This window comes from Tiliqua scincoides, chromosome 11 (genome assembly GCF_035046505.1).
Source record: "Tiliqua scincoides isolate rTilSci1 chromosome 11, rTilSci1.hap2, whole genome shotgun sequence".
Taxonomy (NCBI): Eukaryota; Metazoa; Chordata; class Lepidosauria; order Squamata; family Scincidae; genus Tiliqua; species Tiliqua scincoides.
Window position 1 is genome coordinate 22,232,563 of NC_089831.1, and position 26,871 is coordinate 22,259,433.

Genomic DNA, 26,871 nt, shown 5'->3' on the forward strand with positions numbered 1-26,871 from the left:
AAGCACCTTTAGGCTTGCAAGGTGATTTTCACGTACAGCATGGAGGACCACCCCCTTGCAAATGTCTAAATAGCTTCATCTCACTGGTGAATGAATCATCATCATCATAGCACTTATATACTGCTTTTCAACAAAAGGTTCACAAAGCAGCTTACATACAAAATCAAATAACTACATGACTCCCTGTCTGCTAAGAGCTTACAATATAAAATGATGCAGAACACCACTAGCAAACAGCCACTAGAAAAGGCACTGTGCTGGGGTGAAGAGGAATAGTTGCCCCCCCTTCTAGATATAAGAGGAGGCACCACTTGAATAAGTATTTCTTTGCTCAGTTAGCAGGAGCCAAATCCCTCCCTGCAAAGTGTGCCATCTACTTGCCTTTGGTTTTACATTCACTTAAGATTTCTTTTGTTACTTGGTAGCTTCTGCTGATGTATGTATCATACGACTCCGAAACAACTAATTTACTCACTGGTATATGAGGTCTGTGGAAGTTTAGAAGAGAAAAAAAAAAAAGATTAGACCTGTAGAGAAAAATCGTGTTCCCCATTAAATAATGTCATGGAAGAGCTGGTGCAGAAGAGAGAACCATGCTCTTCTTATGCTGGGTTTGTGGTCAGGAGATGGGACCCAAGGAGCGGATGTTTTTGGGCAAGTTGTTAAGCCAAAATGCCCCAAACAACCCCAGGTTCCCTACCTATATGTTGTATCAACACTCAAATTGGCTGCAGCTAAATCCACAGGGAGTATCCAGGCAGGCAAGGAATTCCCAGCGACCCATTTTGTCCACTCAAATAAGCCTGGCTCAACACGAATCTTCAGGTTATTTTCTTGCTGCAAGCCTGAAAGAACAAGAAAATAAGAAAAAACAACAACAGGCATGTTTAGAACTCTTTGCTTTTGCAAAACCTATATGGCATTCTTAACTAGAAAGTCACGAGTTTGACGTCAGCCTTCAAAACCAGTGTATGGAATTTCCCAGCCCTGCTACTAGAGATCCTTTAAATGAGAGGCGCTGAGGACTGAACCTCAGTACACGCAAGTCTGTTCAGGCACTGAACAGGCCTCTGACGCATTCTCAGCATCACCTGGCTCCTAACAACACAGTCCTAACAACACAGTCCTGGAACGTGCTGGAATCCCTAGCGTGTACGCACTACTGAAACAGAGACGCCTGCGTTGGCTCGGTCATGTCGTGAGAATGGACGATGGCCGGATCCCAAAGGATCTCCTCTATGGTGAACTCGTGCAAGGAAAGCGCCCTACAGGTAGACCACAGCTGCGATACAAGGACATCTGCAAGAGGGATCTGAAGGCCTTAGGAATGGACCTCAACAAGTGGGAAACCCTGGCCTCTGAGCGGCCTGCTTGGAGGCAGGCTGTGCAGCATGGCCTTTCCCAGTTTGAAGAGACACTTAGCCAACAGTCTGAGGCAAAGAGGCAAAGAAGGAAGGCCCATAGCCAGGGAGACAGACCAGGGACAGACTGCACTTGCTCCCAGTGTGGAAGGGATTGTCACTCCTGGATTGGCCTTTTCAGCCACACTAGACGCTGTGCCAGAACCACCTTTCAGAGCTCGATACCATAGTCTTTTGAGACTGAAGGTTGCCAATACAAAGTTCAGGCACTCCATCATGGACCCTTCTTAGAAAAAAACAGAGAGCATTAACAGAGTCAGATGCCTTTGCTGCCATGGTCTTACCTTTCAAGATATAGTGGGCTGTCTGCACACAGCGCAGCGATGGGGAACAGTAGATGTGATGAATGACAGTGTTGCTTTCAAGCAAAGCCTCGCCTGCAGAGAAAACAACCACCCATACATTTGAAAAGAATTGTGAGAACCAAAGAAAGAAAAACTTTAACATCGGAAGTGCATTGCAAGTGTTGAAATGTACAAGTCCCCATAAATCTAGCCCAGAGTTCAGGAATGGCTGACAGATACCTTTTGATCACTTGAGGATGGGGTTGGTGTTGGGTTGGCGAACCAGAGCACAAGTTGAGAGCCGAGGGCCATGAAAGGGCACAGGGTCAACTCCTGAAAAAAGATGGCCACTGCCAGAATTACTGGCACAGAGTGACATGGCCACTGTTGAGGCAAATCCTCACAAGGGTTTGGGAGAAGTTGACCTTAGTGGTAGCAGTGACTTGAAGTGCTCGTTGGCCACTCTGTAGGTAGCCAACATCTTCCTGTGCCCATAATGCAACACTGCCATTGTGTCAATTAACACAATGGCTCGACACACTGCGCAGAGGCACTACTTATGGGGAAAAAGATGGCGGTTGCCACACACTTCTGCTGCCAAAAGGACCCACAACGGCCTTTGGTGGAACGGCCTTTGGTATGAACCAGTTGCTAGTGCACCGTCTTTAGACAGGACCTCATGCTCCTAAGCATGGCAGCATTGTAATGTGCAATAGAAATGGCCCCAGGAGAAACATATACAAAGCTGACAGATCAAAGTTTAGGATACTCAGTGCAGCAAAGGAGTCCACCTGGTGGTAGAGAATTGTGGCTGAAATATGGTTTATTTATTTGACTTGGTCGGCACAGGAGTCTGCTGGTATATGACCCTGACAATTTCTGCTGCAACGTTGGCACTGTTTGGGTGGTCCACCCCCCTCCCCTTTGCTGAAAAACCAGCAGTATGTCTAAGCCACAGTCAAAGTATAAAATCATAAGCGCAATAGAAGGATTATAATGAAAGACAAACACAGTAACTCTAAAGTACAGCTCTATGCAAAGTGTAATAGATTATCATTTTTGGTCTTTTGGTCTGTTACTAATGAATAGCAACAGAGATACAAATCACCAAATACAGGTAAACATTCACACACACCCTACATCACAGATAGCAAAGGAAGCTGACATTGCTTCTCCCCAGCAGGGGTAAACTTGTTCACTTTCCAAATTTGGTACAATGTGTCAAGATCTTGCTTGTGGCAAAGCAATACTCACCTTCCACCTATAGGTGGCAGGTGTGCTGCACCTGCCAGCTCTTACAGCTCTTACAGTTGTCTGATTTTAGAGAGCTTTTTCTTTCTGAAATAATTATGAATGGCTCATCTCTGTAGCTGAGAGATGCCATCTTTTTCCCAGCAGGTGGAGCAAGAAGCATTGACCCTTCCTCCTATAGCGTCCCTTCAGGATACTATATTGTCCTGAAGACAGGCAAGGTGTGGATGATGTTCCTGCCCTCACAAGAAAACAGTGGTTACTGGTTGCCATGTTGCACTATAGAGGCGAGTTCTAATTTGCTCCTTTGCTGAAAATTGCCAATTTACACTATTGATGTCGTGACCGCTACTGAAAAGCAGGATAAAGTTATTGCAGTTTCACATCCTGGTTTATCTGCAAACTATGGTTAGAACAGTGTTTCTCAAACTGTGGGTCGGGACTCACTCAGTGAGTCGCGAGCCAATTTCGGGTGGGTCCCCATTCATTTCAATCTTTTATTTTTTATATATTAGACTAGTATGTGACTTCATTTGGGGAAATGTTACAGATCTATACTTTTAACAGGCTACTATATATATGCTTTTAACAATGATAGCCGCTCCTGGGTAAGTGTGGGTAGGATTGCAGCCTAGGATTGTTAAAAATTTTCCTGCTTGATTATGTCGCTTTCGGCCATGACATAACTTCCAGTGGGTCCTGACAGCTTCTCATTCTAAAAAGTGGGTCCCAATGCTAAATGTGTGAGAACCACTGGGTTAGAATAAGCTGGGATTGCATGGTTTCGATGTAACAACAGTAAGCCAAGAAGGAATGTAGAATCTTTTTTTTATAAGAACATAAGAACAGCCCCACTGGATCAGGCCATAGGCCCATCTAGTCCAGCTTCCTGTATCTCACAGCGGCCCACCAAATGCCCCAGGGAGCACACCAGATAACAAGAGACCTCATCCTGGTGCCCTCCCCTACATCTGGCATTCTGACTTAACCCATTTCTAAAATCAGGAGGTTGCGCATACACATCATGGCTTGTACCCCATAATGGATTTTTCCTCCAGAAACTCATCCAATCCCCTTTTAAAGGCGTCTAGGCTAGACGCCAGCACCACATCCTAGCACCACATCCTGTGGCAAGGAGTTCCACAGACCGACCACACGCTGAGTAAAGAAATATTTTCTTTTGTCTGTCCTAACCCGCCCAACACTCAATTTTAGTGGATGTCCCCTGGTTCTGGTATTATGTGAGAGTGTAAAGAGCATCTCCCTATCCACTCTGTCCATTCCCTGCATAATTTTGTATGTCTCAATCATGTCCCCCCTCAAGCGTCTCTTTTCTAGGCTGAAGAGGCCCAAACGCCGTAGCCTTTCCTCATAAGGAAGGTGCCCCAGCCCCGTAATCATCTTAGTCGCTCTCTTTTGCACCTTTTCCATTTCCACTATGTCTTTTTTGAGATGCGGCGACCAGAACTGGACACAATACTCCAGGTGTGGCCTTACCATCGATTTGTACAATGGCATTATAATACTAGCCGTTTTGTTCTCAATACCCTTCCTAATGATCCCAAGCATAGAATTGGCCTTCTTCACTGCCGCCGCACATTGGGTCGACACTTTCATCGACCTGTCCACCACCACCAAGATCTCTTGTATGGAAGGGAAGATCCTTGTATGGAAGGGAAGTGGGGGAGCGTGCACTGGGCCACTGTGAGATACAGGAAGTGGGACTAGATGGGCCTATGGCCTGATCCAGCGAGCTGTTCTTATGTTCTTATGCACATGAGGCTTGGGTAAGTTGCGCAAAACCAGGATTTTATCCTTGCTCAGTGTGACATCTGAACCAGCCCCAAATCAGGCACATTTCCCCAATGTGCTTTTGGCCCAAATCCTAACCACCTTTCCAGCACTGGCATAGCTGTGTCAATGGGGCATGTGCTGCATCCTGCAGTTGGTTGGCACTCACGGAACCCTCCTCAAAGTAAGGGAATGTTTGTTCCCTTATTTCGAGCTGCATCGCCCTTATGTCAGTGCGGAAAACATGGGTTAGGACTGCGCTCTTTGTTTCCTAACACATGCGCTTAAACCAACATGTCGTTGCTACAGTATGTGAATTTGCGGCCAAATGTTTTTCACGGCTGATCCTAAACGTGCAAACGGAGATCACAGCTAAGTTATCGTCTCCGGAACCAGCCTAATAATTGACACCTCTTGTCTCACACAGGAACTTGTACAAATGGCAGCACAGAAGGGCAAGCCGTGTCACCAGCTGAGACCTGGAAGCTGTTATGTCGCAGATTTTATGCAAATCACAGCATTCTCACATTTAATTAAATCACACAGACCAGCAGCGATTGCTAGGCTCCATATCCATCTGCCGCATGGCTGCTGTTGCTGAATAAGGTAGCCATTGGCAGGAAAAAGGACATACATTTCTAAGGATTGACTTTAAATTTTTTTAACTCTTGCCAGTTTTCCTGTCCCCCAAACCATATTTGATTTCAGGCAAACAGTCCTCTGTCATCACCATATATAGCAGTTACTCTAACTGTGAAACAAGCCCCCTTCCCGGGGAAGGGGAGCCGTCAATACAGGTTGGACCTTGTCATTCATGGATTTTCATCCCTGGATTTGACTCAATGCGGGTCCCCCGTCCTGTGTTAAGGACCGACCTCTACCCTCTGGACATGACCAGAGCTGTGCTTGGATCCCCTATGGATGCCAAAAACCACGGATAAACAAATCAGAGGTCAGTATGACCTGTATCCTGTATGATACTGGTATAACACACACACTTCGGTACCTTTATTGGCATATTAAAAGTTTACAGAGAATAAATAGCACAGTAAAATAGAACAGCTTTGGGAATGTTAACTTCAAACTTTGGCCTTAGAGACTACCGCTAAAAATTCCACCACCAGGTTGGTAATAGGAGGGTACTGGTGCGTGCAGGATGTGAGTACAGGTCGTGCAGTCCTTGGGTTTCTATCTGTGGTTTTAGACATTCACAGGGGTTCCAAGAACAGAACCCTCACAGATAACCGAGGCACAACTGTACAATTAGAGGGTATGGGCGTGTGGGAGCAGGGTGGGCGAAAAGTTTATATCGCACTTCTGAAGTGTGCAAATGTATTCTCTTGATGTTATCTTTACAGCACCCCTGTCAGATGAGTTAAGTATTATTATGTCCATATTGCAGCTAGGGAAGACTGAGGCTGAGAAAGTTGCTTGTCCAATGCCAGCTAGTAAGTTTATATTGAGGTGACATTTCACTTGCAGCTCAGTCTCTTAGCTACTATGCTACACCAGCCTTAAATTTTCCAGCCCTGACATGCATGCGTCACAGCAACATCAACATCTCCACTTCTAATTATGGATTTTTAGTGGTGGCCTCCAAGCACACACCCATACGCTTTAAGATAACAAAGGAGACCTGAACCTGGAAAGCAAATCATGAGTTCCGTGTGTTTGAAGGATTACACAGGCCAACACACATTTTGCTTCCTTAAACAGTACACCAATTCCTGGGTATGTTTGGGGTGCCTATTCAAAAAATGGCATCCGTTTTGCCCTATCATGTCTAGCTTTGGAGATATAGTAGAGCCTCTTTAGTGAATGGTTCAAGCAGCTTCCTCATGAGGAAGCCTATGCCATGGCTTCCTTATGAGGAAGCTGCTTGAACCATTCACTAATGGTGAATTCACTAATGGCCATTCACTAATGGCCATTTTTTGAATCGGCACCACAAATTCATATCAAACCACCATAAAGTTTGGGAAAAACTTTTCTGACCCTCAATTTTGTAGGCCTGTGTTATTTATGGGGGAAAAAAAAGCTTACCTATGAGCCTTGCTTGTGTGCATCCAAACACGGTTATGGGGGCATCTTTTTCATAATCCCTGAAGCCGCCACTTCGCGGAGGCAGACTGTGAGGCATATTCAGGTTTGTGCGAATGTACCTTCCTGCCAGGAGAAGCCAACAGCAAGGAGCCTGAATTAGGAGACCCCCAAGAATGACTTAATAGGATAGTACTAAGGGAGAAGTTTGTAAACTGTGGGGTGAGCCCACAGAGCTGCACAAGACACTTGTGGGGTGTTTGATCTGAGAGAGGGAGAGCGTGATGGTCCTGCAGCAGGGAAACCAAATCTATTTTCCTTGCATTCACCCAAATGTCTACCTTTTGGTACGCAAGGCAGGGAATATGTGGGAACTTCTGGCAGTAGAAAATGCTGTCTCTCCTGCATCCTTCCCTAATGGGCTGGTTTTAGGAGGGAATTTGGGGGCCCAACTAGGTGTGATGCAGGAGTCCCATGATCAGAATTCCTGATGCTCTTGTCTTTTAAAGAAGCAGTTGCAGGGATGGGATTTGAATTGGGGCTACAGCACAAGGGGATGAAAGGGTCAAGTCCTTGCCTTCTGTGGCATGGCTCCAGTCAAAATATGCCCCTCCAAGCTGCCAGAATGATCAGGACACCAAGAATCCCTGGTCCAGTTCCCCTGTACCTTGGTGTGGATGTGCTATTTTAGGAACCAACCAGTTGAAAAAGCCAGGGGAGGAGAGCAATAAATACAAGAACAATAAACTGGCCTGAATTGGAAGAGTCTCATTCAGAAAACCAGTCAAATTTTGATTTATTTGTTCCTTTAATGGAACTCTTCTCCTTTTGTTAAGCAAACTATGAGCTTCTGTTTGAAGCCATGTAAAATTACTCATTTTATGGCCAAACTACTCCTCCCCCCCCCCCCAAAAAAAAAAAATCCTGACTACAATATAAAAATGAACTCACCTTTGGCATCGAAGCACTGGGAGAGCCAGTATTTCCCAAACACGACATCCATCCTCTCTCCGTGACGGCAAACAAAAAGGCATTGCTTCTGAGGCCCAGGTGGGTTGGTCATCCTCAGAGGCTAAAGGTGAGGGAAGCAAAACTTAGGAGAAAAACTAAGCCAGCCTTGCTTGCCATCCTGTGGTTCAGCTTGCCTGGGATGAGTAGAAAAATTCTTAGGCACATCAGCTGGCCTTACCTGCATACTCTGGCAGAAGATAGTGAGAGGTCCTGTGTCTCCTGGACCTTGATCTTCATGCAGCCTCCGATCCATCATCCCATCATTGAACATCAGAAGGGATGAGGAAGAAGCAGCATTCAGAATGGAATATGATCTGCCAAAATAGAAACTGATTGTTAGGCACATGTCTGCATCATTTGATCTCTCTATGTCCGCAGACTGGCAGCTGGCTGGGTGAAAGCGCTACATGTCATAGTGGCGCGAGGTGCCGTGGACGTTCTATCAGAGAAGGTCCATTCTCATGTGCATTGTCTGTGCTGGATGATGTGGCCCCTGGGAGCTGGGACTCAGCTGGGACTCAGTCTGAAGACACACTGACTTTTAGACCTCTGCTTTGCCAAACTCCTCTTTGTGTGGCCATAGTCAAGTCCTTGCAGTTTCTCCTACACAGGCTTGTTGAGAGGATAAGATGGGACAGCCTCAAATGCACATGAAGCTGGCTTAGTCTGAGTCAGACCACTGTTAAACTCAGTATGGTCTGTACTGGATGCTGCTCTGTAGGGTTTGAGAGACAGGCCTTTCCCAGCCTTGCCTGCAGATGACAAGCATTGAACCTGCGCGCAGAGACCTATGCCTCCTTCTTGACTAAAGCGCAAGATATCCACAGATATGGAAAAGGCACCCCAGTACCATGAGCACAGCTATTTTGGGCAAAAACTGTGACTAGACAAGACAACTGATGGTTTGCTGCCTGAGGGCCCAATCCTACCCAATTATTCAGGACTGGTGTAGCCATGCCAATGGGGCATCCTGCATCCTGTGGTGGGGAGGCAGTCACAGAGACCTCCTCAAGGTATAGGAACATTTAAGGGGGGGGGAGGCAATGAACTGAACAGGCACGAACTCCGGGGCTCCAGATTTCAGCCTGTTTCTCACCTCTATTTCTGCGGATCCCTGATGACTTTGCCAGGAGAGGTTTAGTCATCCTGACGGTGATACCCGAGTTAGGTTGGAGCCCAGCGGGGGGGGGGGGGGCTTGCTTCTCAGGAGTTGGCCATTCAAGGCAGTGGGGGAGGAGACGTGATAAATCAGGACTAACTGCAAAACCCCTGCGGAGATACCATCTACTGAAACAGATTTCATCTATTGAAAGAAGATACTTGGAAGAACAAAGTAAGTGCTGTTTGTGTTATGTAAATCCTGGCTTTGGAAAAAGGAGAAGGGGGGGAGGATTCCTCCACCTCACTGTTGTTTTTAAATCTGAGAAGAGACATTTGAGTTTTTGGCACTATATGGAGTATAACTTTATTAATACAAGTTTACAAATCTGCAACCCTGTATGAGATATAAATTTTATTGGATGTTGAATTTTGGATTATTTGAGTGCGGAAGGATTTCCTATAACTGAGTGGTGAGTTGAACATTGTTTGGTTGGCGTTTGTGGGAAATTAAATGTTTGCATTCCATAGCAAAGAGATTGCCCAGGACATCTAGCGGACTAAAAGAAAACTGTAAGGGGAAAATCATGGATTCATCAGGAACAAATTGGGAAAATCTATTACAACAAAAGCTGGAATATTTGCATGATACGAGCCGACAACAAGTGATTCAAATTTCACAAATCCAAATTAGTGTGGAAACCTTAAGCCAACAGATAAATAAATTTAATGAAACGGAAGTTAAAGCTACAACAATGAAGAATAATGACCAACAAGTTGAAATGAGAATTTTAATGGAAATACAGAAAGATGGGGCAGACTGGAGGATAAGTACCCAAAAGGTATTGGACCAGAACGGGGAAGAGACATGTTAACCAACAAGTGTAGTTGACCAAGAGATTGACCAAGAGAAGGAGATGACCTGCCAGGATCTGGATTTATTGGCAGGAATAAGAAGACTAAGAAGAGGATGTATATCAAAGCATTAACTCTTAAGAGACATTCTTGTGAAGTTTATCAGGAAAAAAAGATGGAAAAGAGAGGGAAAAAAAGTTTAGAGATGATATACAAGATTTTAAATTGCTATTCAAGATAATGACATGATTTGGTTGTGGCGTAATATTTGATTTGAGAGAAGAATAAATATATCTAGGTATTTTATAGGTTAATTTTGATGAACTAGGTTTAAATTTGTTTGATATTGTTTTGGAATCTATAGATGGGGAAATGATATGAAGGTAGAAACTTAAGTTTAGAAAGTAATTGATAAGTAATATATGAGTGGTTTGGTAGATTTGTTTATAATTAGATTTATGGTAAGTATTAAGTAGTAATTTTGTATTTGAATAAGTTGTATTAGTAAAAGAGTTTAAGATTTTGTATTTTATAGGTTAATTTTTATGAATTTAGATTTAGATGAATTTTGATGAATTAATTTTGATTAATTAGATTTAAATTTGTTTGATATTGTTTTGGGATTTATAGATGGAGAAATGATATGAAGGTAGAAAGTAAAGTTTAGAAAGCAATGGATATACAATATATGAGTGGTTTGGTAGATTTGTTTATAATTAGATTTATGATAAGTATTTAGTAGTAAATTTGTATTAGAATAAGCTGTATTAATAAAAGAGTTTAAAAGTTTATTGTAAGAAGGAACATGAAGAATGATGGGAAAAGAAGGGAAGAAATTATTATGATGATGAAATAGTGAAGTATATAGAATATGAAACAGGGTTTTTAGAAATGGCTATGTATTTTTTGTATATCCTTTTTTTATAATTGTTTTCTTTCTTTCCTTTTTTGTTTATATTAAGAGATATAAGAAATTATTGGTAGAATGAATTATTAATTAATTTGTATATGGTATCCTGCAACCTCAATGTTTGTATGTATGTGTTTTGTATGTGTGTTTGTTTATGGAAAAATAAAAAAATAATTTAAAAAAAGGTATAGGAACATTTGTTCCCTTACCTCAGGGCTGCACTTTGCCCGTACTGGAAAGTTGGATAGGATTGGGCCCTAAGACCCCAATCTGCTGGCTCACCCTGCTGTACTGCCAAGTTCTACCTTTTTCATGGGAGAGCAGACCCTACACCCAGTAAGCCACACTAGTGTGAAGGACCAAGCTACTTACCCGTGGAACACCCAAGTGCCACACTCGTCTGTTTTGGTGATGTAGTTCTCGGGCAGCAGCCCAGAGCAGCCTGTCGCAAGGGAAGTACCGTAAATCCAGCCTTCGCTGGTGGTGATCTGCTCCATAGGAGACATAAAGATGAAATCCCCAGGAACAAGCTCCAGCTCGTCGTCATTCTGGGGGGTGTATGGGTAGATCACCTGCAGTGTCTGTAAGAGGGGAGAGAAGGGAAAAGCCTTCAACTTCAACTCCACCAACGGAATACGAACTAAAACCAGTTGGGATGGGCAGGAGGTCTGGTCCAGAGGGTAGAGCCTCCGTTAGCCCGAAGATAACATCAGAAGGTTGCCAGTTCGAGGACACCGGCAGCTCCCTGAACGGCTGAGAACAGCGAGACCTTGAAGCAGCTGATAAGCCGAGCTGAGTGATTCCACCTGCTCTTGGTGTGAGCAAGAAGCGTCTTGGCTGCCCTCCATGTGAGAGATGGAGCTGCTTGTCAGCCTGTGTGGGAGAACTGGAGGCCAGAAGTGAGACCAAACCAGGAAGATTCATTCTGAAATGTTGGTTCTTGAAAGAGAGAACCCCTATGATTGTAAAAATCCCCTTGAGGGATTTAGAAACGCCTGCCCATGTAAACCGCCTTGAATAAAGTCAGAGGAGTAATCCGATGACCAGAAAGGCAATATATAAATACCGAGTTATTGTTGTTGTTGTTGTTGTTATTATTATTATTATGGATGCTTCTTGCTTGAGAGTTTTCAAGACCTCAAAACTTACCTCGTGATTAGCAAATCTAATGTCACGGGAGAATATAGCAGCGACCCAGTCACAACCCAGCTTGACGTCAATGCTGTGGGCCAACTTCTCGAGCGTGGGCAAGTGACTCGCCTGAAAGTGATAGGCCAATGTGACATGGAGCTGCTTCTTATGAGGTTCCACATGCACATCTGCGAAGAGGAGATCTCTGATCAGAAGCAAGTCACTGAAACTAATGGCTATCACCATATCTTGTGGCAATGAGTTCCTCAGCCTAACAAGATGCTGTGTGAAGTACAATCTTTTTTCAACCCTTCTAAATCTCCCACCCAGTCTGTTTCAGTGGATGACACTGCTAGTAAGAGAGGAACTTGTCTCTCTCCAGTTTTTCTGCACCTCGAATAATTTTATCCTATTTTACACCTTTTCTACCTTGACAATAACCTTTTTGAAGTGTGATGACTAGAACAGTATAGAGCAGTACTTCTCAAACTTTGGGTCCGTGGCCCACCAGTGGGTCACAACCCAATTTTTTGGTGGTTTGCAAAATGAACAGGGCAGATTAGGCTGTGCATCAAGGGTGAAACAACCTACTACTTGGGGGGGGGGCACTGCTACTCAATCACCATTATAGGCACAGAGGCTTAAGCAGCTGGTAAAATGAAATTTTTTTTAAGGTGGGTCCTGATGCTCAAAAGTTTGAGAACCATTGAGACAGAATATTTGAAATGTGGCCACACCACAGATTTGTAAAGGGACAATGTGATATTAGCAGTCTTATTTTCAACCCCTTTCCAAATGATCCCTAGCATGGAATTTACCTCCTCCACTACTGCCATTCACTGGTTTCCACTGAACAACCTACCGTGACCCAATGATCTCTTTACTGGTTCTTCACAAGCTCAGCGCCTAACAATATATGTGTGAAGTTGTATTCTTTGCCGCCAAATGCACCAATGCATATGTATTGACACTGAACTGTGTTTGTCACCTGGTTGAGTATTTACAACTAACCTGGAGCAGTCCTTTTGGAGCTCTGCACAATCCGCTTTGGCTTTCACCACCCTAAATAGTTAGGAATCATCTACCAACTTGGTCACCTTGCTGTCTACCCCCAGCTCCAGATTATCTATCAACAATGTGCGAAGCAAGGACCCTAATACAGATACTTGGGAAAACAAGCAACCAACAATCCAATATCATCCTGTTGCATAGTTCAGAGGGGACACAAATTGGCTGCCGGCTGGCAGAAGGAGCCCGGCTTCTGCTGGGGAAGCAAAACGAGATGTGCTGGGAGTGTACCCTCAAATTCAAACCAGAAAAGTTTTCTTTAGAAAAATTTCAGCTCAACCCTAATTACAACCACTTGAAAAAAGAATTGGAAACAAATACTGGAAAGTAACCGTTGAGAAGTGTGTGGCCCCAACAGAAAAACTGAGCATTGCTAAACAGTGTTAGCAAAAGGTTTGTTTAGACACGTCAAGAGGGCTGGAGGATGCAGGAAATGCATGTAAAACATCCCCCCCCCCCACAGCGTCTGCCAGACGTCAGCTTCCCTTGCGGGAGACAATTAATCACAGGATGTATGATTCTTCGTGTGCTTTGAACCAATGAGAACGGAAGAGCTGACGCAAAGCGCATGAAGCTGGCCTTTTCCAGCCTCGCTGGCACTGATTCAACTCGTCCAATACTGTCAACACTGTGGCTCTCCGGTATTTCAGACAGGGGCCTCCCCCAGCTCCTCTTGGACATTCCAGAGACAGAACCAAGGACCTTCTGTCTGCAAAGCAAGTGTTCCACCACAAAGCCACAGTGCCTCCTGCAGGCTGCTGCCGGACACCTCTTTCCCAGCTGAATGGTCAGGTGCCTGGAAGCTCACAATAGCTTCTCCTTTCTGGACTGCACCAGGTATTTTGCATAACATTCTCACAGCACTAGAGAACACGGGACCCATACCAGGTGAGTATAGGTTGTGGAAGCCAAACACAGAGCCCCGTTTTCAAAATATTTATGTTCTGCTTCAAAATTTGTATCTTTGAGGAAGCTTAGAATGTCATTAAAATCCACAAAAATTCTATAAAGCCATAAGTCAGAAAAAAGCAGGAAGACAAAGGCAAACCCAAACTGAAACAGTCACCAACAGTAAAAAAAAATGTTTAAAACCAGCAACAGAGAATATACGCAAAAAGTCCTGAGCCCCATTAAGCCTGCATAAATAACACTTGTTTTAAACTGGAGTCTCAGAGCCAACAGGGAGAACAAATGGACAAAAGACAGGCGCTCCACAGTCAATGTGCCACCACAGAAAAGACCCTGTATCTCTGTGCTATGCATCTCAGGGATGGGGCAGTGTAGCAGGACCTCCAAGGACAAACAGTGATGGAGATGGGGAGAAATCATGTTCTAGCTTGGAGGTTCTCAAATGTTTAGAACCGGGACCCACTTTTAAAAATGACACTCTGTTGGGACCCACTTAGCTTTATGAGAAACTGCAGGAGCTCAGCTCTTTGCAGGGCAATTAGCAGCTCTCCAGTTTTTGAATAGCCTCCAATGATCTGATCTTTCCATCACTCATGTTTAATTTCATTGGACCTGTGGGACTCACCAGAAATTGGGCCATGACCCACAAGTGGGTCCTAACCCATAGTTTGAAAAATGTTGTTCTAGCTCATCAGCAATGTGACTAAAAGAAAACAAAAATATTATCTAGCTGCTTTTCACCTTGGAAGGTTAATTGTTCTTATTTATGACAACAGGACCATGTCCTAAATACTCACCAGCTTTCGAACTGGCCTCGGCAGCAAAGTCTGCGGCAAATTTCTTGAGCACCTCGGCACTCTCCTCTTTGACAAACAACCCAATGAAGTTTGATGAGGTGTATAGCTCCAAGGGGAGAGGGGCAGGAAACTTGCACCTCCACCGTGTCACCGTGGCTTGCAGAGCTTCACAGAGCGCATCAACCTTGCCATCTTCACACTTCAAGAGAGTGGAATCTGATTAGACCACAGCACTAACCACAGTGAGGGGTGGGAACTTGTTTTGTTGGAGCATCTCAAGATTCTGCAAGTGCCAGAAGGGTCTACCTTGAATAGCTAACATTTTATGTTACATGATCATGTCTTATCCCGTACAGACTCCTTACGTGGGACAGTTTCCTTGCAATCTATGGAAACCTGACCTGCCAGACAGCTCCTCAGCTTCTCTGAGAAGGCAGAAATCTTAGCCCTTGGTTAAATACACATCCAGACACATGTGCTGTGGTCCCAAACTAGATCCCTTTGCAGCTGCTTTTGAAGGGAAAAAAAAAAGCTTGCAGATTACACGAATGTGTAGTTTGGCCCTCCCCACTGGATTACACACTGGAGAGAAGGCCTCTTCTGAAATCATTCTCTCACTGACAAAGGCACACAGCATCGTAAACCCAACTTCTGGTTTCAAGCAGGGATGTACACCCAAGTCCCGCGACTTGGTCCTAAGTTGCACTTAAGTCCCCTCCATCAAAGACTCGGACTTGACTTGGGACCGAGAGACAGGGACTTGCAATAGGGGACTCAAAGCCATTTTTGGGTCCAAGTCCCTATGTATATTGTGTGTGTGTTCTTGCTTACTTTTTTTTCAAAACACTACCAATCAGCTGGGTGGCAAGGAACAGGCACCCAGAAGTGCCTGCCATCAAAGGGATGTTTAAAACTCACTCACCCTCACACACGCGCAACCTCCCTTTTTTATGTTCGTTCAGAGACTCGAGACTCTACAGACTTGAGACTCAGACTTCAGAATTTGAGCAAGGACTTGAAGGTTGAGACTTGGTGTTAGGGACTTGTTCTGACTCATATGCACTTTTAGTAATGTTCACTGATTAATTAGCTTAGATTTCTCAGCCCTGTAATGGTCTTCCTCCTAAGCCCACTAACTCTATAGCATGCACATTGGATGGAGGGGGGAGTAGATACATCAGCCAGCTAGTTTCAGTGTAGAACCGGCTTGCGCTCAGAAATGAGCAAGACAGCCACAGGAAGTGAAGGATGTACTCACCATAAAGAACTGGCAGAGTGTGATATGTGGGAAGATGTTGTGTGCCTTGTTCTTCCCACACAGCTGCTTTGACTGTTGCCAGAAGTCGGAGAGCTTCTGTGCCAAGGGCCCGGTGGGGCGCAGGTAGAGGACGTATTCCCGAGGCAAGGGGTCATCAAGAAATGGGTCGCATACGTGGGAGAAAAGCCTGGAATGGGAGAAGGGGGGGGAAGCAGAGGCACGTCAGGAAGCGGGTGGAACAAAATGAGCAAGTTGGGTAAACAGATGCAAGAGAAGAGATGACTCAACAGAGGAGCAGTTGAAATAAAAACACAACACCTTCAGTCCGGAGTGAAGAAAACAATGAATTATTACAATTGGCTGACACAGGGCCAGGTTTAAGCACAGGAGAGGCGATGTCCGCCTCCTTCCTAAAAAGCAGTCCAGAGATGAACTATAATAACAAATGGTAATCTTCATTTCCCACTTTTCTGTTTGCACATTCAAAGCAGCTGGCAAGCCCCAACAACACAACAACAAGAAGATAAAATGATTTTGAAACCAACACAAAAAGCAGTGAGAATGGAACAAAAAAACACATTTAAATCAGTACATTAAAATCACAGATCATGTCCTTTAAATAGCAACTGTTAGCTTAAAACTGCGGTTTTCAAACTCTCCAGGAGTTTGAAAGCCGCAGTAAGTTCTTGCAAGGGAGGCGAGGGAGGCAGTGGGGCGGGGGGAAAGCAGCGACGCAGTCCCCAGGATCGTGCCGCTCAGGGGGGCTGCAGTGACTGTGGTGCACCCACCAGTCGCGAGCCTCTGCAGGGCTCCCCAGGTCAAGGAAAGTGAAAGTGGAGCGATCGTGCTCTGCCTCTGCAAAACTGGAAGCGGAGCGTGATTGTTCTACTTTCACTTTCCCTGACCTGGGGAGCCCTGCAGAGGCTCTTGGTGCAGACAGATAACCTGCAATGGCACTACAGAGAGGAGGGTCTCCAATGCTAGACTTCAGCAACAGGCAGGCTCACCTGGGAAGAAGCAGCTCCCAGGAACAGGATATTTTTCTACAGCTTTTTATAAAGCCAACCTGTTCGCCTCTGCAGCAAAAACAACAAAGTGTCTTTTGGCACCCTTAAAAAACTAACAGATTTATTGTAGCTTTTGCAGCCCTACTTCATCAGACGCGTGAAGTGTTAACTTCAACTGGCAAATATATCTAAAAAGGATAGAAGATTAAAAAAAGGAAAAAAAAATACTAAAATAAATTTCATCATCTTCAAGGAGCTACATTTCATTGTTACTGTATCTTTTGCTGGCGCATCTCCAACGTGACAGCCAAAGGCCTTCTTGGCTTTTAAAACAGTGGGGACAAGCGATTGCAGGGCGAATTAACGCAGAGTAAACTAATACTGTCTACAGCAGATTGTGCAGAGCCTTCCCCAAAATGCAGGGCAGCGGTGTGGGCAGCGCACCTAGTAGGAAAACCGGAACAAGCGAGCATCTTCCTATTTTCATTGGTGAGATGCTGGAGCATAACATGCCCCTTTCAGGGGAGCTTTGATGGTATGTTAAGAGGGAAAAGGCTTTTTGCAAATATATGCAAAACTAGATTTTGCATGGTAAGAATGCATGACATCATACCAACCAGTCACATGCTGCTTGGACGCTCCGGCCTCCCGTAGATGCCAGGGCTTTCTGTCTGCAGAGAGGGGAGAAGAGAAATGGGGCCGTCATTAGTAAACTTTGTCAACGCTAGATGGCAATAGAGGGTTGCCTTGCGGTGATCGCTTTTAACTGTTCTTTTCTTTTAACAGATGGGGAAAAGGTTGCCACTACAATCTCTTTCTTACTCTGCCATTCTTCTTTCCCCCCCTCTATTTCCTACCTGAATCCAACTGTTCCTGACGGAATAAAAAAAAAAAAGCAACCCACAACTGTCTGCTGTCAATGAATCGACATTGACAGATTTCTGGTGTTGAGAAACTTGACTCACTAACTGGGGGAGTGGAATCCACAGAGACGAGAAATTAGAGTCTCCATGGAGACAACATAGTATAAAATCTATGTCTTAAAGTACATAACCATCTGTTTCCGAGGCCCTGATCTCCGAAACAAATGGTTGCCAAACCAGTCATGACACCGAGGACGGTTTCAGCAGGATTCCCTTTACAGTTTGATTGTTTCGGTAACTTTTTATTGATGCACGTTTTCAAGTTGCGAACAAACAAACCACAAACAACAAAACGGGTAACATGGACTTCCATTTTTCCCCCTCCGTCGTACTCCTTAGCTACACAGGTTCAGAAGACAAAAAAAAAAAAAAAAAAAAAAGAATAGAAGAGAAACTACCAAATGAAACAGGAATTAGACCTATATATTGATGACAATTTCTGATCCACCCTTCCCTCCAGAAACTCAGGGTTTCCTCCTTCCCCACTTTCATTTTTATCCTCACAATAACCCTGTGAAATCGGATAAGAAAGAGAGAAACATCTCTACTCAGATCAGCCAACTGAACTTCATGGGCAAGTCAGAATTTGAATCTAGAACTCCATGGCAGAGACGTAGCTAAAGTGGGGGCAAAGCATTATGTTTTGCAGGGAGCCTCACTGCAGCATGCAAGCAGCTGCTCCCCGTCCCCTTTGGAGCCATTCCACATGGGGGGGGGGAGCAAAACAGAGCCCGGAATGGCTCCAAAGGGGAGGAGGTGCTTGCATGCTGCAGTGAGGCTCCCTGCAAAACCTACTGCTTTGCACCCCCTCTAGCTATGCCACTGCTCCAAGGTCCTAGTCTGATGCTACAAGTAGTACACCATGTTGAGTGATGATATCTTTCAACATAAAAAGGCAGGACACCTTCCCATTTAGGATTTAAAACTACATGATTAAATATAATTAAAGGCTGACAATAAATGGGAAGAAAAAAGAAGTTTACTCCAACGTCAAAACTGATCTTACGTTTTCTGGTATGTGGAGTTCTCCTGTGGTTTCTAAAAAAATGTTAATGGCAGCTGTGGGGAAGATTTGAAGCAGGACCGTGGCTCTTGGGGGGGGGAGAGGTTCTTCAATCAGTTAACCACTCCACCCCATGCTGGTACAGTCAATTCTCGTTATCCACTGGGGTTAGGTTCCTGGAAACCCCAGTGGCTACAGAATCCAAAGATAGGGAGTCATTGATCCTATGGGATCAATGGGTTTAGGGGGAGGGGTAGCTAACTCGCCAGCGGCGAAGACCCTCGGAACGCAGTGGAGAATTTCAAAATGGCACTGAGAGGTTTCAAAATGCCAGTGGATAGCCGTCTGTTGACTTAAAACTTCCCATGGCCATTTTAAAGTTCTCCACGCTGGTCACAGGCACCATTTTTGACTTTCTGAAGGTCTCTGCTGAATGCAGTGGAGACCCTCAAAGAGTGCAGAGACCTTTAAAATGGTACCAGCGAATAGCTTCTGGATGCTGTAGATTGCTTCAGGGTGGTCATGGATGGCGTGGAGACCACAAATAGCCAGGAACATATTGTGAATGAAGCAAGCGTCAATCCTGCTCCCTGCAGATAAACAAATCCATGGGAACAAAGGATTGACTGTATTTGCTTATTCAGGCAACACTTTAAATTATATAATGTTTTTGTAACAACATTTTCATCCCTCCCATTTTCCGATGAGCTTGGCACTGTGCATAGTTCTCTCTTCACCCTGTCTGTCATTTTATCCTCAGAGCCAGGAGTGTCCAAAGTTTTTGGCAGGAGGGCCACACCACCTCTCTGACACTGTGTTGGGGGCCAGGGAAAAAAAGAATTAATTTACATTTAAAATTTGAATAAATTTACTTAAGTTTACATAAATGAATATATTAAAGATGAACTTATATGAATGAATGAAGAAGGCCTATAAAAGGCCGTGCACAAAGCAAAGCTGGCCTTTCCTTTGCTGCTGCTACTGCACTACAGACGTGAAACAGCAAGCAGTGGAGGAAGCCATCATCCCACAGCTCACGTGAGATGTCAAACAGTTGCCCTCACGCTGAAAGCAGTTATGTCAGGCTAGTGCGGGCTCCAACAAATCTCCAGAGGGCCAGAGGCTCATTGGAGACTGGTGGCTCCCTGAGGGCCGCATTGAGAGGCCACAAGGGCCACAAGTGGCCCCAGGGCCGGGGTTTGGGCACCCCTGCTCAGAGCAATCCTGTTTGCTGTCACAAAATGTGGTGATGGCCCTCAGCCTACATGGTTTTAAAAGGATATTTGACAGGTTCCCAGAGAAAGAGGTTCTTCTAGAACTTTTACAGAACCTCTAGGCCTTAAAAGACATACCAGTGGATACCAGTTGCTGAGGCGCAAAGGAGCAGTAGTGGAAGAAGGCTAAACCACCATCTCTGCTTGTGGTCCTCGTAATGAGGGCATTTCGTTGGCCACTGTTGGAAGCTTGAGATTGGCCTGGAGGGGCCTCTGTCCTACCCAGCAAGGATCTTCTTATGTTAGGCTGCAAAAGAGCGACTAGCTCAGTGAACTTCCTGGCTGAAAGGGAATTTGGAACCCAAGTCTCTCCGGTCCCTAATTCAGCTCTCTAACCGCTACATCATGCTGCCTTTGTTCATCTTTTCCCAAAGGTGTAGCAAATCCTTCAGGATTATAATCAGTTAATTTCCCATGGGAGAGGGTTCAATGTTATTCATCATGACATCAACAAAAATTCAAGCCCAACGACTTCATGACGAGTTTTCATAAACTTTACTCTTAGGCCCTATTTTCCAACTAAAACAATTCCACCAGCCCCCCCCCCCTCCCCGCACCTTCTGCAGCCCACTTCCTTTTCAGGCTTCCAAACATGCAACCTGAAACCTCGGAGCTTTCCAGCAAATGACATGCTTTCTGGAGTTTATCAGTGGCACCAAGCATCCATTTGCATTAAAAATTTATTTCCTCCTAGACCTTGCAGGCTTTTATATGCAAGCACTGTCGTCCCTTAAGGCAAATAAGGGAGCTGGGCGGGCAGCAGTTGGCTTACAATCCATACTACTTTCTACAATCCAACTCTTTTCCAGCCTCACAGAGCAGGGAGTCCTACACAGTGGAGCCACAGAGCGTGGCCACCTCCAGCTCTGATCACTCATTCCACTGAACAACAGATGGTTTCATGGGAAACCGTGTTTCGGTCTCCCCACTTTCCACAGTCGTAAGAGCTTCAGGCATGCGCTTCCGGGGCTGGACACTGATTGAGGTGGGCAACTCCGTGGTGGACTGTTAGGGGGAGCCACCACCCAACTTCACCACTCCTCCTTCTCCTGCTTCCTGGAGTCATAAAGGAAGAGGGGAATAGAGTGGAAAAGGAAGTGCCAAGAGGGGGAGAGTGCTGGGTTAGAGGCTGTTTGACAATGTACTTCAGTGGTCTCCAAACAGTGGCACAAGGTGCACTGGAATAAAAATTCTAGGCACGGTAGTGGCAAAGTCTGACCATTCTGCCCTACAGGAAGAGGAGCAGTGGAGGGAGGGCTGGAGTGCCACCAAGTTAGGGAGTGACCCTGGGCATGGCCAGCCGGTGCATCAAGGAGGGGTAATTGCATTTTGCGCTTCACCTCTGCTGTTGGGAGATCTTGGGCCAGCAACAGGCCCTTGCACATGTGTTGCTCATTGAGAGTCTTGGACACTTTGATGCTTCTGCAATCTCTATTTCAGCTACAGGTATATAAATATGCAGGTATATATATTCAGTTACAGGTATATAAATATATGTGCTTGGAGGTAGCAGGCAATCACTCGCACAGTCCTAGTCTCCAAAAGGTCTTCGGCGAAGCAGACAGCAGACATTAACAGCCTCCCACCCAGGTTCTTCCTTCTCAGTCAGCTGCAGAAACGCAGACCTCTGCCACCATCACTGGCTATAATGCAAGCTGTCAAACTGGACCCCCATCAAAACAAGTTGGGTGCCTCAGAGGCCTAGTAGCCACCAGCCATCAATGCTCATTTCTGCATTTTCTAGCCATGGATGCCCACTAAGCAAGCATTTTCAGCACTTAGGTAAACAAAAACGCATACGCTTGGCTCCTTACTGGACAGCTCTTGATGCCCTCCCAGTCAATCCACTCTGCAGGAATGGACAGGTAGGTCAATTCCTGAAACTGAACAGGTCTGGGCCTGACTACATGGGAAAATACCGACAGGCAAGATGCAAACACCCACACACACAGAGTCACAGTGCCGCCTCCATTCATTTCAACGCAGCGTGCCCTTAAGGCAGGTTCCAGTTCTTAGATACAAATGCTGAACGGAAAAAGAACATGTCTTTCATGCACGCAAGACCGCATTTGCGGCTGCAGAAATGCTCTGGTTTCTCAGAAATTCCATTATGGGGAGAAAGTGTCCTCCAACCGCAGAGGAGGCCCATTCCACGTGGGGTGCGTGTCAATAAATGTGAAGGTATAATGGCCACAGTCCATTGACAGGAAGCTATTACAGCAGGAAATAAGACATTAGTTCTCAAAAAAGCCTCCATAACTCCTCTGAATAATTGCTCAGACTCCTTACTGGAATGGTCCTTTGTCCACTGATAGGAATATATTACCTACAAGTTATATGACCTTGATTCCTACAGTCCGAATAATAGTATTGATGGGCTCATTAAAAAGGGGCTGGATGGGTGCTTGAATCCCATCCCACTGCATTCTCCTGTTGCACATAGGAGAAGCCCCCTTGGTGCTTGAATCAGCAAGTCAATTGTGCCCCACTTCCCTGGTAGAACACCAGTCGTTGTCTCTACCGCTCTTCTTTCCATGGCCTGGATGTGGAAGGGAAAAGGATTGTGTATGTGCAACCTCCTGATTTTAGAAATGGGCTGTGTCAGAATACCCAGTGCAAGGGAGGGCACCAGGATGCAGGTCTCTTGTTATCTGGTGTGCTCCCTGGGGCATTTGGTGGGCCGCTGTGAGATACAGGAAGCTGGACTAGATGGGCCTATGGCCTGATCCAGTGGGGCTGTTCTTATGTTCTTAACTACAATTCCCAGAAAGCCTTGCAGGTCTCTTGTTTTCTTGTGTGCTCCCTGGAGCATTTACTGGGCCACTGAGATATAGGAAGCTGGACTAGATTGGTCTATGGCTTGATTCAGTTCTCATGGCTTGATCCAGTTCTTATGATCCAGTTGATCCAGGGCTGTTCTTAGGAAGATGGAGGAGAGAAGAGTAGTGGCATAGAATGCCTGATATGTTCTAGCTCACCATTCTCCTCTCCCACATACTTCTTCTGCTCTATAGCCCCATTTCAGATCCAGACAGAGGAAGAAGGAGAAAAGGTGATGGTAGGTGAACTGAAGAGGACACCTTCTGTCACCTTCCTCAGTTGGTCTTAGGGATGTTCTAGCCCTGAGGAGAGAGCTAGAAAGAGCACCCAGGATAGCATGGAGGTCTCTGTGCAGCATGCTTATAGATAATCATGCAAGGATACATCATAGTGGACACTATATGGGGCAGTGTATATCTATATTTCACTGTATATAAAGACTAAATGACAACAACAGAAGATCAGTCCTTACAAGCTTCTCAGGTGTGACATTTGAGGATGGTTTAGGGGTGGAAGATGGTCAGCTATCTAGTCAAGCTATGCCCCCCACTCAATGCATCAATGGCTGGGTTGGGGTCAGGTGGGTGGAGCCTGGCCCAGTCCCCTTCTTCCTTGCCATAAAATGCATTTCCCAAACCTCTTGGCATTGGGACCCACCTTATTAAAAAAAAAAAAAGTTTCACTTTACCACCCCCTCAAGCCTCTGTGGCTATAATGGAGATTGGGCAGCAGAGCTCCCCCCAAATAGCAGGTTGTTTAACCTTTGATGTCCTCCCTCACTAGTGATAAGAATTGGCTCAGAAGGTGCACTGTCACTCTTCTGGATCATGTTCAAAACATGCCTACCCCCCCAGGCTCTAGTAGTAGGAAAGCAAATATCTAACATGGGGGGGGGGAGAGACACAAGGCATAAGATTCAGCCTTGTTGAGGGCTGGCCAGTGGCTGGATTGGAAGCCACCCAGAAACCACCTGCATGCCACCCTCCCTTCCATAATGGAAAAACAGCAAGACATCAATGAAAATTTAGAAATAAAAATACTAGCAAGCACATGCTTGTGTTGCCTCTTTCATAGATTGCTGTCATATTTTAACGGGGGGGGAGGAGTCACTATAAATTAACTGCAAGGGAGAGAAAGCAAAGGACCATTAAAAAGTCATTGGGTGGAAACGGCAATAGTTGTGAATGTTACAGTCGCAGCCATTAATGAAGCTGTTTCCTTTCTGAGCATGTTCCAGGAGCACATATGAGCCGAACATGCGATGATAAAACAATAAAAAGCAAGTGGAGGAGACATGGGGGAGGGTCACATATCTGCATGCTTGGCTGTTCGCTCAATACTGGAGTTACATAACCTCTTGCAGGCTGAAGAATCGGCAGGCTTGCTGCAGAGGCCCTCTGGCTCCTTCACACATGTGTGCCAGCCTTTAATCTGCGGCTTTCTTGGCTCCTCAAATCAAAGCAAGGACCCGTCTCCATCTCCTAACAAACAAAAGGCATAAGGAGGGCTAAACAGAAAAATGTGCCAGCCAATTGGCCCGGCTGCAGGCTTTAAAGGGGCATGACACACAAAGCCATCAGCACTGCAAGGCCTTGAGGGAAAAGAGGGGAACTTCAAAGAAAGCAGATCATCAGAAGTTTGTTTTCTCCAAACATGCTGTTTGCAGAACTACAAGGGCAGAGAACTGCAGAGGAGGGAGTGATGTGTAGGTAGCACAGACAAGGATAAGTCAATGCTGCCCCCCCCAACCTAAGGTCTCAGAAATGCATGTATACCATGTGGTGGTGGAACAAGGGGCAGATAGTTGATCAGGCCTCTCTTGCGAGCATGCCTTATGATGCACCCATTTGCAAAATGAACACTTCTTGTGTATGTGCATGACATTAACAGCAGAAAGAGATGGACTATGCATGTCAAAGCAGAAATAAGATAAGGGGCGGATAAAGACGATGAAGCTTTTGGAGAGAGACAGCAGTTGGAGGTTTCAAATGTTCTTTAAAAATGAACCATCTGGAACTAAAGCGATAGTCAGGAAAGGAAATGGTTGTCATGTTGATTTGAAATAAATAAGTTTCTCTCACCATGTTGGAAGACAAATCGGATATTTATACACACCCTTCTTCCCTGCAGTTTACTACATGAAAGAAATAATCAAATGAAATCCCTTCCTTTGAACCTCAAAGGGTTACAGTGAGGAGATCCCCAAACAATTAAATGAGCTCCTCAGGGAAACAAACACAAAACAAGACAGAGCTTCACAAAGAATGAGAAAATAGATCCCTGCCCCAAAGAGCATACAATTTAGAAAACAACAAAGACTGCTGAGCCAGACTTTAGATTGTAATGTTCTCAGGGTACAGGCCTGACTTCTTGTACAGCACCATGCACACTGATTGGAGCTATATAAATAATAAAGGGATATCAACAGAGACATCAGGGAGGGCTATTAGAAAAATAGCCATGGTTTGTTTCTTCAAACAGTGGCTCAAACCTCTTAAATGAGAATTGCATCAGAGGTGCCTTTTTCAAAAGAACAAAAAGCAGCCCAGAGCATTTTTTCTTTCTTAGGTGGTGTGGTTAAGGTTTTTGATCCTCTTGGGGTTTCAAAACCGGAACTTTTGGGGCAGCAACAAGTTGCTCAATTGGCCAGAGATCTGCTGGGGTGTAGAACTGGTTGCACACAAGCTGTCAATGCTGTGACTTCCTGGAGCGCAACTGCGGCTTTGACAGCACTCTGAGCCATTATCTGAGTATCTACCTTCAGTATGTACATGTTGCCAGAGATAAGGGGGATGAGGGAAGATTCACATTTGATTTTATATTCATGGGTTTCAGAGCTTAAACAGCCAAAATTTAAATTAAGTCTGAGCCAAGCAAACTCAGCTGCCCTGACGGCTCCCCACCCAGAACTCTGTAAGTTTGACTTTGATCTCACCAGTGATAACAGGAGGCTCAAAATGAGGGATTAATTTACAGAAGCAAAGAGCAGGCTATGGGTGAGATGTCCAGAGTCCTGCAAGCCCAGATATTCTTCTGAAAGCCCCCTTGCATGTATAGAAACCCTCCATGCTAATGCGTGGCCAGGCTAAGCCTGGGTGACTACAACTTGGTAAAAATATCCAGAGGGAAGTTGGGCTTAGAGGTTAGACGCAGTTAAAATGCACACCCAAATACGTATTGCTGAAGAGGCATAGCTGAGAAACTGGGAAAAATGGGAAGTATTTGCAGAGAGGAAGAAGTTTAAAAAAAATAAATCCAAAGAATGAGGAAGAGAAGCGCATGTACAAATCCTGCAGAATCCTAAGGTCACCACATGTTCAACTGAGACAGGGTTATCTTGGGTGATCTCATGTTTTTTATACTGAGTCAGTGTCTTGGTCCATCTAGCGCAGAAAGTGGCTCCTCCAGGGGTGTATCTAGCAAGGGGTGGCAAGATGGGGCATCTGCCCTGGGTGCCACTTAAGGGGGGGTGTCAGGTGCTGACTTACATAGTAGCAAGCAGTAGTGGCAGTGCGCCCCCAGTCCACTGTACTCCAGGTGTTTCCCAGCCTCTCCACGGATGTGTGAGTGTGTTGCACTTGCTGCCTGAAGTTGGCAACACCCGCCCTCCCAAGGGTCTGCTTGGTTCCGAAATGGAGTCTTTCCTGCAGAGGGGTGTAGCATGTAGGCACAGGGGTGAAGTGATGATGGTGCAAGTGTTGTCCCACCCCTTGTGTCATTAGGCCCCAGGATGCAGCTGGTTGCCTCTGACTAGCAGCAGATCTCCAGGGGAAATTTGGCTGGGGTCTTGCTACCCTCCCCAAGCAAAACATGCACACTAGTATTGACTTATGGCTCCTTCCCATAAAAATGGGCCATTGATTCCTTTGGGCCACTACTGTCTACGAAGACTAGTAGCAGCTCTCCAAAAGAGGTCTTTCCCAGTCTCTCTTTTTCTTGTGTTCCTTTCAGCTGGAGAGGCTATGGGTGTCCTCCAGGTCCTCCTGCCTGCAATGCATAGCCTCTTCCACTGAGCTACAG

At 45.4% G+C, this 26,871-nt stretch overlaps 1 protein-coding gene across 4 annotated transcripts in view; it reads right to left on the reverse strand.

The window, feature by feature from the left end:
* UBASH3B (ubiquitin associated and SH3 domain containing B) overlaps nucleotides 1-26,871 on the reverse strand; it is a 67,894-nt gene that overhangs the window by 2,557 nt on the left and 38,466 nt on the right. Inside the window, exons 2-12 of one of the 4 annotated variants that reach the window (XM_066639565.1) lie at nucleotides 17,449-17,498; nucleotides 15,825-16,011; nucleotides 14,567-14,765; nucleotides 11,811-11,980; nucleotides 11,034-11,242; nucleotides 7,977-8,112; nucleotides 7,739-7,859; nucleotides 6,791-6,913; nucleotides 1,706-1,798; nucleotides 701-845; nucleotides 382-488 (exon numbers count right to left, since the gene is read on the reverse strand). In XM_066639565.1, coding sequence (XP_066495662.1) covers nucleotides 382-488; nucleotides 701-845; nucleotides 1,706-1,798; nucleotides 6,791-6,913; nucleotides 7,739-7,859; nucleotides 7,977-8,112; nucleotides 11,034-11,242; nucleotides 11,811-11,980; nucleotides 14,567-14,765; nucleotides 15,825-16,011; nucleotides 17,449-17,498 — 1,540 coding nt within the window. Of the gene's footprint in view, nucleotides 1-381; nucleotides 489-700; nucleotides 846-1,705; nucleotides 1,799-6,790; nucleotides 6,914-7,738; nucleotides 7,860-7,976; nucleotides 8,113-11,033; nucleotides 11,243-11,810; nucleotides 11,981-14,566; nucleotides 14,766-15,824; nucleotides 16,012-17,444; nucleotides 17,503-26,871 lie in introns of all 4 variants that reach the window. The other 3 variants (XM_066639567.1, XM_066639566.1, XM_066639568.1) reach the window with 3 other exon arrangements.